This window comes from Centruroides sculpturatus, unplaced genomic scaffold (assembly GCF_000671375.1).
Source record: "Centruroides sculpturatus isolate CEXI.00-Female unplaced genomic scaffold, Cexi_2.0 scaffold1513, whole genome shotgun sequence".
NCBI lineage: Eukaryota > Metazoa > Arthropoda > Arachnida > Scorpiones > Buthidae > Centruroides > Centruroides sculpturatus.
The window spans coordinates 174,325-183,968 of record NW_019385687.1 but is presented as its reverse complement, the minus strand read 5'-3'; the positions used below and the strand labels follow the sequence as shown (position 1 = coordinate 183,968).

Genomic DNA, 9,644 nt, shown 5'->3' with positions numbered 1-9,644 from the left:
AAAGAGCACATGAGCAGAGAGAATTAAAAAAATAGATACATCTAATTTACAAATACTCATTATACCATATTATTATTATTTAACTTATAACATGAACTTTAAAATATTTTAAGTATAACAAAATAAAAGTTGCTGTAAATTATATTTCAAAAATAATACAGAAATTTATAAATTTAGAAAATATATTTCTCATTCAAAAAGAAAATATCAGTTTTAATGATCCAAATATTTATTTATATTATGTACAGTACTTTCAACCCATCCAGATTTGATCCATGGTCCCCTAGAGTGGTAGGCTGCCAATCTAACTGCTCGACTATTTGGCCTTGCTTCTTACAAAATTAAATAATTTTGATTTTAACATAAATGTATTCGAACGTTCTGACGTTTAAATATTAAATTAAATACGCTTGAGAATACTTGCATCTGGAAATGGCCTATCATATTAGGTCAAGAACATTAATGTTTCTTTAAATAAACGTTTTTCTCAGCATCANATCTGAATTTATTTTATATTTATTCTATCTCGCATCTGAAATATTAAACAGTGACTTAGCATACACTGTAAATCTAACATTTTGAATCAAATATCATGAATACATTGCATATCATTACAAGTATGGTAATAATTATACCATAATGGTAGAGGATTTAATGCTAATCTTATTCTAGATTTTTTTTATTGTATTTGTTTGAGAATCTGAAAGGTGTGTACATTATTTTTTCTAGCATTAAGAGGAGAAACTTGTAATTGATGTTACAACCATTTAAGTTTGGTTGCATTTTTAATTTGTATAAAAATGTATCAAGGTCTAAAGACTTCATTTTTATATTTAGTATAAAAAAAACCACTTCAAATAAATCAAAATGGCTGGATATTTCCAATACCCTCCTAAAGAACTGCAAGATGAATTGAAGAAGATTGCCAACAACATTGTTGCACCTGGAAAGGGTATTTTAGCAGCTGATGAAAGTACTGGTGAGTAAGGAGACATAACAGATTATTAAGAGATTTAATTTAAAAACTATAATATTAATTTAAATTTACATTTTATATAGCAACCATGGGTAAGCGTTTGCAAGGAATTGGCGTAGACAACACAGAGGACAACAGGCGTGCTTACCGTCAGCTGTTATTTACCTCTGACAAGGCAGCAATGACCGAAGCCATAAGAGGCATGATCTTATTTCACAAAACCCTTTTCCAGAATGCCGACGACGGAACACCATTTGTTAAAATTTTAGAGAATCGCGGTATTATTCCAGGAATTAAAGTCGACAAAGGTGTTGTACCATTGATGGGAACAACAGAAGAATGCACCACCCAAGGTATATTGTGGAAATCCTTTCTAATAATTTGTCTTAGGAGAATTTATGAAACTTGTTTTTTTCTAAATTAAATTAAACTTACAGGATTGGATGATTTGGCTACAAGATGCCAAGAATACAAAGCTAAAGGTTGCCACTTTGCTAAATGGAGATGTGTATTGAAGATTAGAGACCGCGAACCTTCTGCTCTCTCTATCTTAGAAAACGCTAATGTTTTGGCTCGCTATGCATCCATTTGCCAAATGGTAAATATTTTTGAAAAATTTATTATATAAGATGACACGCTCACATGCATTCACATATACTTATCAATTATTAATATTTTATAATTTAAAATAATTGAGTCATTTCAAAAATATATTATTCAACATTCATAAATTGATATTATTCACTAATAAACTTGAACATGTGTGTTAATTTACTTATGCATCTACTTCTCAGGCTTAAGTCATGTCTTGTGAGCAGCAATTGATTGCTCCAGGCAATCCAACTGCTGCTCAGACTGACTCAGGTATACAAGTAGTCAGCAGCTGTGCAGCTTAAAGGAAACATTGATAAAGAGAGAACTAGTTTATTATAAGTTCATATAAATATTTTTTGAACTTGTTGGAATTGTTGCATAATTTTTATTCTTCTAGTGCACTATTAGATACTGCACAATTTCATAATCTTAGAAGGAATAATGGATGTTAACTTTTCTTATTGAATTTTTTTAATAACCTATTTCAATATTTTAAAGAAAATAAAATACTTTCTAGACAGTTTTTATGAACTGACTAATTAGATATTGAAAGCAAATGCCAAATAGATAAATTTAATCTACATCTTCAATAAATAGTATATTGATAATTACTTCCCACTGATTAATGTTAATATTGATGTTTCCAACAATATGGAAACATTACTATAATTATTATCCAAATATTAATGTTTAAAATTTAATATAAAATCTTAATGCACTTTTAGTAGGTATAAAAGATTCTTATTTTGTCAGTATAATATACACTGTCATTTTGAAGTCATTTCTTCACTTTCCCATCATAAAAAAGAGAGTTGATTGCAAACTGTTATGAAAGTGAATACTATTCTAACAAAATAAATTAGTGTGTGAATTTATAAAATCCTTACTGAATATTCAACATAAATTTTGTTATTGTTAACCTATTCTTCACCTTCATTCTAATGATCATTGCTTCTATTTATAATTAACTAATATAGATATAACCAGATTGCAAGCATAATTAATCTGGAAATTAATTGGATGGAGGTCCAAGTAGTGTAACTGATAATGTGTCTGCATGGTAAGCGGGAGTTACAGGTCAGAATCCTGCTCTGGGCCAATCTTTCTTTTCTTCCAGAATATTCTAAAATTGAATTATTTGTAATTATTAAATTTAACAAGAATTGTGACAATATAGAAATTTAAAATTTTTATATAACAATTTTACAATTGACCCATAAAATATCAATGGTTTCTCTCTCTGTATTCTTTATGATTTTTAGAATAGAACGTTCCTATTGTCGAGCCCGAAGTTCTCCCAGATGGTGATCACGATCTTGACAGGGCACAAAAGGTGACGGAAACTGTCTTGGCAGCAGTTTACAAGGCACTAAATGATCATCATGTTTACCTTGAAGGTACCCTCCTGAAACCAAACATGGTAACTGCTGGCCAGAGTTGCAAAACCAAATACACACCCCAACAGATTGCCGAAGCCACGGTTACTGCATTACAAAGGACTGTTCCAGCTGCTGTTCCTGGTAATTATGTACTTTCTAAATATTTTTATATTTAGAGTAAACAGATTTTGTTAAATAATACTTGTTCTATAAGTTAAGAAGAAAATCAGACACTACTAATTATTTCACATATCTTGGCCAGGTGATGAACAGCACTCGGTTTTAAAAAGTTCAGGAGCCTCTTTTTAGTAAAGCAAGGCAAGCACTATTTGATTTACCTGGCTGACCATGGTTGGCAGATGGATTTGTTGCATGACAATGTTTGTGGAGAGGATGAACACTAGGCAACATCATCATCATCATCTTCCAGCAATCAGTCATGTAATACTGCATTTTCAGACAAAAATGGCTGCCAATCATTGTCAGCCAGATAAAAAAAAAGAGGTGCTGCTAGTTGCTTTTTTATTGTCAAAAATGAAGAAAGAAAGAAATAAAAGGAATGAGATGACGGATGTCACTTTCTCACTTCACAAAAGTTGGCACTAGTACCATCTGAGACAGTTGCTGATTGGGTGTTTGTTGCAACAAGTTGTTTTTCAGCGCTTTAGAAAACCAATGTTGGCCAAATTCATTATTGATCACACAATCATGTAGTGTTGCGTTGCTTAATGCAGTGATCTTGTCAAAGATTCATTAATCTGTTACCTTCATTAAGGAAGATTGATCCCTATTATGGTGCATTTTTACATCCAAGCCAAGAGTTGCAAAACCAGCTATATTTTGATATTTAAAATTTAATTTTTAGTACCATTTAAAAAGTTGCAAAACATTTTGTAAACTTGAAAATGTAATTCTTTAGATACAGATTGAAACCATATATAGAATAGACATGTAATGTTTATTCTTGCTTTTAAAAGGAATTTTTTTTTCTATGGACAGGCATCACTTTCTTATCTGGTGGTCAGTCGGAAGAGGAAGCATCTGTTAATCTCGATGCCATCAACAAACATCCCGGCAAGAAGCCCTGGGCTTTAACTTTCGAATTATTAATGTGAGGTCAGCCGATTAGGAGTGAGGTGTTTTCGACAGCCGAGCGATCACTACTGTCGTGTGGGTGCGGAATGACTCACCGAGACAGGTTTACCATATATAACCGTTTAATAATATACATAAATCGTTCTTACAACAATCCAATAAGTCGGGCAAGAGCNTAAGAATAATCTTCAAAATGTTAATTAGATAGAAAATTATTGATAGCTTTTTCATTAATATATTTTAAAAATTAACGAATTTATGATGAATTAAAAGATAATTGGATCATGGAAAATTCTTTTTTTTTTCGCTGTTTATTACATTTACATGTTAAAATGAGCTTTTCAAATTAGTTGTGAAAAGACTGAATATAGTTTACAATCATATATATAACAGAAGAATTATTATAAGCTTATGGTATGTTACAAAAAATCAATTGCATATTTCTGTTAAATTTCCTGTGATTCAGTCAAAAGGAAAGGTTTTGCTCTTCTGTACTTTACGAAAAAAAAATCTTCCTTCTTTGTTAATTATATTAAGCCTAGAAGTTTTAAATGAAATTGTCTCAAATATAAAATCTTTCATTTGAAAGAAATTATTCAAATATTCATAAGGAAAATATCAAAAGTAAACAAATCAATCTTAAAGAATAAATAAAACAAGAATGCTGCACATTCTATTCTTTCTTTTCAATTTTCTTTCTATAGTTTTTCCAAAGCTGTACTTGATAACTGCAAAATATATTAAAAGCTTTCTATTTAAGTCAGTTTTAATGAATTGCTTGATTTTTGTTCTCTTAAAATTCAGTAAATAAGAAGAGACTTTAATATCAAGCATAAAACAAGATTAACATTTTACTAATTCCATATTAATAAAGTTTATATGGATATTTAAAACTATAAATGAAGAAATTAGATCTGGATTAAATTTAATAAAATTGATTCTATAAATTTATAACTTTTTATATAATCATCAAGAGCATTTGTCGTCTGAAGAATGAATTCTGGAGCCAATTTTTTTTATTTTTGATTCTTTCAGAGGAGAATGTAGTTTTTTTTAATGTGAAAGAAATCTAAAGTGCACCAACCTCTTTGCTCATAGAGNAATAACATAAATATTAATCGTCCTCGAACATTAGGAAATTCGTTATATTTTATTACCGTCCATAAAATATCGAAAATTACACATAACGTGAATCAACACATGTGAAAATACACCAATGAGAAAAGAGAATATTTCATAAAGTTAAATATAAATATGCCAAAATCGGAGTATCTTAACTAACGTTGTTTCTCTTTAATTAAAATTTGAAGAGACAATTTAAGACGGCAATGAAAGTTTTGATCGTGATCTTGATCATCGCTTCTGTCATGATAATGGGTGAGAATTTTTAAGTATTAATTTTGCAAATGAGATTTAGATAATTGATTTACACGCTGAAGTGGTTTTAGTATTCAAATTGCCCAATAATTCGGGTGTTATGTGTATTACGGGTGACACTTAGCAAACCTACAGCCTCCATATTTACCCTTCCAGCTGGCCAATATTACACAGCGTTACTGGGTATGCATTGTAAAGTGAGGAATTTATCTCACCCCGAGGAAAAAAAGCATAGCAGAGTTAATTCTGGGAAACGTAGTGGCCATTCGGCAAAATCACATTGTCCTGTACGTTGGTAATCCCACCCATTGTTTTAGCGACTGACACATGTCTGACTGAGAAGGAACTGATCGCTGTAGTACCAAACTTACTACAGTTGCTCCAAGAACTCATTGAGAAAAACGGTAGTGGTCATGGTTAAAGCAATTAAGATAGAATCGCTAGTCCGAACTCGCTCATTCCTAATGCCATATTCAGCTGTTTAGTGTAAATCAAAACTTGAGTCAATCGTGAAGCATTCTGTGCGATTTTAGCAACTGCACGTTTACTTTCCAGCAAAAGTGTCTCGTTATTGTATAAAATGTGTTCATGAAATTGCTTCTGGTCACGACATAAACGTCCTGTTGCACTGGTCAAAGATAAGGTTGATATTCTCAGTTCATTTAATACATGAATATCTCTTTTTGCATAGTTACATCAGGAAAAATATAGATATAACGTGTTAAGTTATTAGCCGATTTATATTTTTAAACTACACTCAATAACGATATTATGTTAAAATTTTATATAATTTTTACTATTTTACAATTAAGGTGTGGAAATGGACAGAGATAGCTGCGTCAACAAATCAAGATGCGCAAAATATGGATACTACGGTCAATGTGAAGTTTGTTGTAAGAAAGCTGGACATAGAGGAGGAACCTGCGATTTTTTCAAGTGTAAATGTAAAGTATAAACTCGAATGTGAATTAAGAATATCAAAGCTGGGAACTGTTTACGATGTGAAAAATAAAGATTATTAAATTTCCGCAAATTATCTTTGAATTACTTAATGATTTCTTTCGTGTTTAAAGCTAAAAAAAATGCAACTTTTTTTAATGAAATTTGACCACATGTACTAGGATAATACCAAACCAACTGCCGTATAAGATAGTGCTATTTTCCGGCGATTAAAATTTTACTTACTAATTACTTTGTCCTAGACGGAGGCGTCAGACGCCATCTTGTATTAAGTTTAATAATTATAATATAAATAAATATTTTAAAATTATTCTAGAAGAAATCGGCAACCCATCCGCACGGCAAACGGTAATTACGAATTTGAGTCCCGTTCCGGGCGGATTTTTTTCTTTCAAATAACTTTCTGATGACGTCGAGTAAACTTATTGTTCTATCAAACTAATACACTGGATAAATGAGTATTGCAGATTTTGCAGGTGTCCAAATTACGTTTCTACCTACTTTCTTCTCCAGATCTTTTTAAAAATTATATTCATTTATAAAATAATCTGTGAATTTTTATCTTTATACAGTAGAGCCTCGATTATCCGATCCCCGATTAACCGGCACCTCGGTTAACCGACCGTTCTAGTCGGCAAATTTCAAATGTCCGCTAGTGATGTAGCGCTACAATATTTGCCTATGTCTTGGCTGCTTTAATATTATTTTTACGTGTTTTAGCTGGCAACACTCATTCGACCATGAAAGGGAGCCAGTATACGAGGATTAATTTTCTATATTTTAACGATACAATAGCGACGATTATAATTTTAAAAAATTTTTGTTAGGCTTAACATCGATAAAAATTCAACGCGAATTAGGTTAATAGCGATATACTAATATACTAATTACATAGGATATAATAATTTACTACATTAATAATGGATTTTTTCATACTTTTCGGTTATCCGACTTTTCAATTATCCGACCAACCCCAGTCCCCAATTGNCCGGCAAGAAGCCCTGGGCTCTAACTTTCAGTTACGGCCGAGCACTCCAAGCCAGTGCTTTGAAGGCATGGGAAGGAAAACCAGAGAATGTGGCAGCAGGACAGCAAGAATTTTTGAAGAGAGCAAAGGTATAAATTTTTTTTAATTTGCAATTGTTAACAAATCTTGTAAAATTGACTGAAAAAATAAGTAAAATTAAGATCAATTACATGATATCATATAAAACATAATAGTTCAAATAGAACTTTACACAATTTTGTATTGTGTAAAGTTCAAGATAAATTATCTGTTCTCAATGAATTGGCACCAATTATAACTAATGTTCAACATCTTAATTTTGTGCCTGCATGCATTCTTTCAGAAAGTAATGTTAATTACTGAAAACATTAAGTACAAAAATGTTTATCTAATATATTTTAATATTTCAGGCTAACAGCGAGGCTTCGGTTGGCAAGTATGGCGGAGGAGTGGCTGGTGCCGCCGCAGGAGAGATCCTCTTCATTAAGGATCACGCCTACTAAAAGAAAATGCATTAATCCTCTGTGTGATATGTGGAAAATCAAATTAACTGGAAAATGTTATTATGAAATTGAAAAACTCAGTTCTAAATGGTATCTTATCAGTTTAAGAGTAAGTTTTTCTTGCAAAATAGTATACTCATGCCACGTCCTAAATAATATCCATTAATTCAATTATATTCCACAAATTCGTTCCTATGTATTATCCTTGTGAACCAAAAATAAATTGTTAGTTGTTAAAAAAAAAGGTGGAAATTTATTAAATCATTCTTGATGTTTCACACATGTTACGTTTGCAGAAGATTTTCTATAATATACTTTGATCCATATAATCCAACTAGATATTCATTTAGAAGGAAGATGAAAAGGACCTTTTGAGTCAGACAGATCATTATAGTGTGAAGTTGACAATACTTAAAAATACTGTGGTGGCTCATGCATTAAATTATACCGTATAACTTTTATCCTCTTAACTTAAAGAAATTTGAAGTACAGTAATCCAAACAACAAAAACAAAGTTACATCATATGATACACTATTTTAATTTTGCACATGGCCAAATTAATAACTTGTATTCCATGGACTAATGAATAATCTGCAGGAAATCTTTGATACCAAACATCATATTATTTCTAAACAGTCTTCCCCTGATGTGCTCCAGGATTTCTTCCATAGATCTCTTGCACAAGTTTGTTTGATTTTATGTAACTTGTGGAATACTAATAAATCTCCTATATCTCCCAATTTGCTTAAATAAAAAATCAGATTATATCATATGCAAAGAAAAGTTTATTTCATTACAATTTTTTTTTATCTGGAAATGGTGAAGTCACTGGAATGGCACAGAGTCAAACATTACCAATAAGTGTTTTACTTTCACAGTTAACTTTTTATGATGATGCAATCCATTTGGATCAGAAAACTAAAGTAATGGTGTATTTTCATAAATGTATCAAAAACATTTACATAGTTTAACTCGAGTAACTTCGAACCATACAGACTCTTCTCGAACGGCCATATCCCGACCCGGACAGTCAAGACGACTGCCTGCCAATCCGGGAGACCCGGGCAAGTGCCTCAAACTTGAACGATGCATTCCGAACGTGCGGGGCCCCGTTCCTCGCAGTCTTCCTTAACGGGTTCGGTCCGATCCACCACGGGTGTGGAAAAAGGCCGTCTCGATGTCCACAGGCAGTAGCAACCAAAAGTATTTTTTTTACATATGTCTGCATAAGTAAACAGTTTGACCTGTTTATCTCAAATAATAATAATAAAAAAAAAAACATAATTATGCTCAGACTTGCTTACAGTTGAAAATATAATTCATAAATTCTTTTGTTGGTAATAACAATTACTAGTATTGTTGCTTTTTTTAGAATTGATCCCAAAAATTATATGCAAATAAATAATGAATTGTTAAAGTTGTTATAAACAACTTTTTAAGGAATTTGACCACCTTAATAAATTTGAAATTATTATTTGCATAATCTCTTATCACAATGATGAGTTGTTAATGTTTTTAATGGCTCATATATGTTGAGAGTTCCATCTCTTGGTAAAAGTTTAATATCTCAACAATACGTTCATATGACCCTTAACACTGGCACCATTCAAGGTTACTACCTTGGAAAGTGCGAGTGTTAAATCGACCACGCCCCTCACCAAAGAGCCCTGCCGCTGGGTACGATTTAAAAAAAAAAAAAAACCCTCTTAGTGCTCCAGTGGAGTCAAAAAGAAAGCCCCGAAAGACTTGGAAC

General features: G+C 31.6%; 1 protein-coding gene across 1 annotated transcript; it reads left to right on the top strand.

Annotated features, from left to right (window-relative positions):
• Positions 1 to 816: 816 nt before the first annotated feature.
• On the top strand, positions 817 to 8,134 carry LOC111641205 (fructose-bisphosphate aldolase-like). Its single transcript, XM_023387341.1, has 7 exons — positions 817 to 979; positions 1,060 to 1,329; positions 1,414 to 1,574; positions 2,838 to 3,090; positions 3,949 to 4,020; positions 7,370 to 7,497; positions 7,798 to 8,134. Exons 1-7 carry the CDS (start codon positions 868 to 870, stop codon positions 7,888 to 7,890), a joined length of 1,089 nt encoding a protein of 362 aa, XP_023243109.1. The 5' UTR covers positions 817 to 867; the 3' UTR covers positions 7,891 to 8,134.
• The last annotated feature ends 1,510 nt before the right edge of the window (positions 8,135 to 9,644 follow it).

Coding starts and splice junctions, on each gene's coding strand:
- LOC111641205 (XM_023387341.1), top strand. CDS start 868: ATGGCTGGATATTTCCAATACCCTCCTAAAGAACTGCAAGATGAATTG. Junction 980..1,059: donor AGCAGCTGATGAAAGTACTG/GTGAGTAAGGAG, acceptor CATTTTATATAG/CAACCATGGGTAAGCGTTTG. Junction 7,498..7,797: donor AATTTTTGAAGAGAGCAAAG/GTATAAATTTTT, acceptor TTAATATTTCAG/GCTAACAGCGAGGCTTCGGT.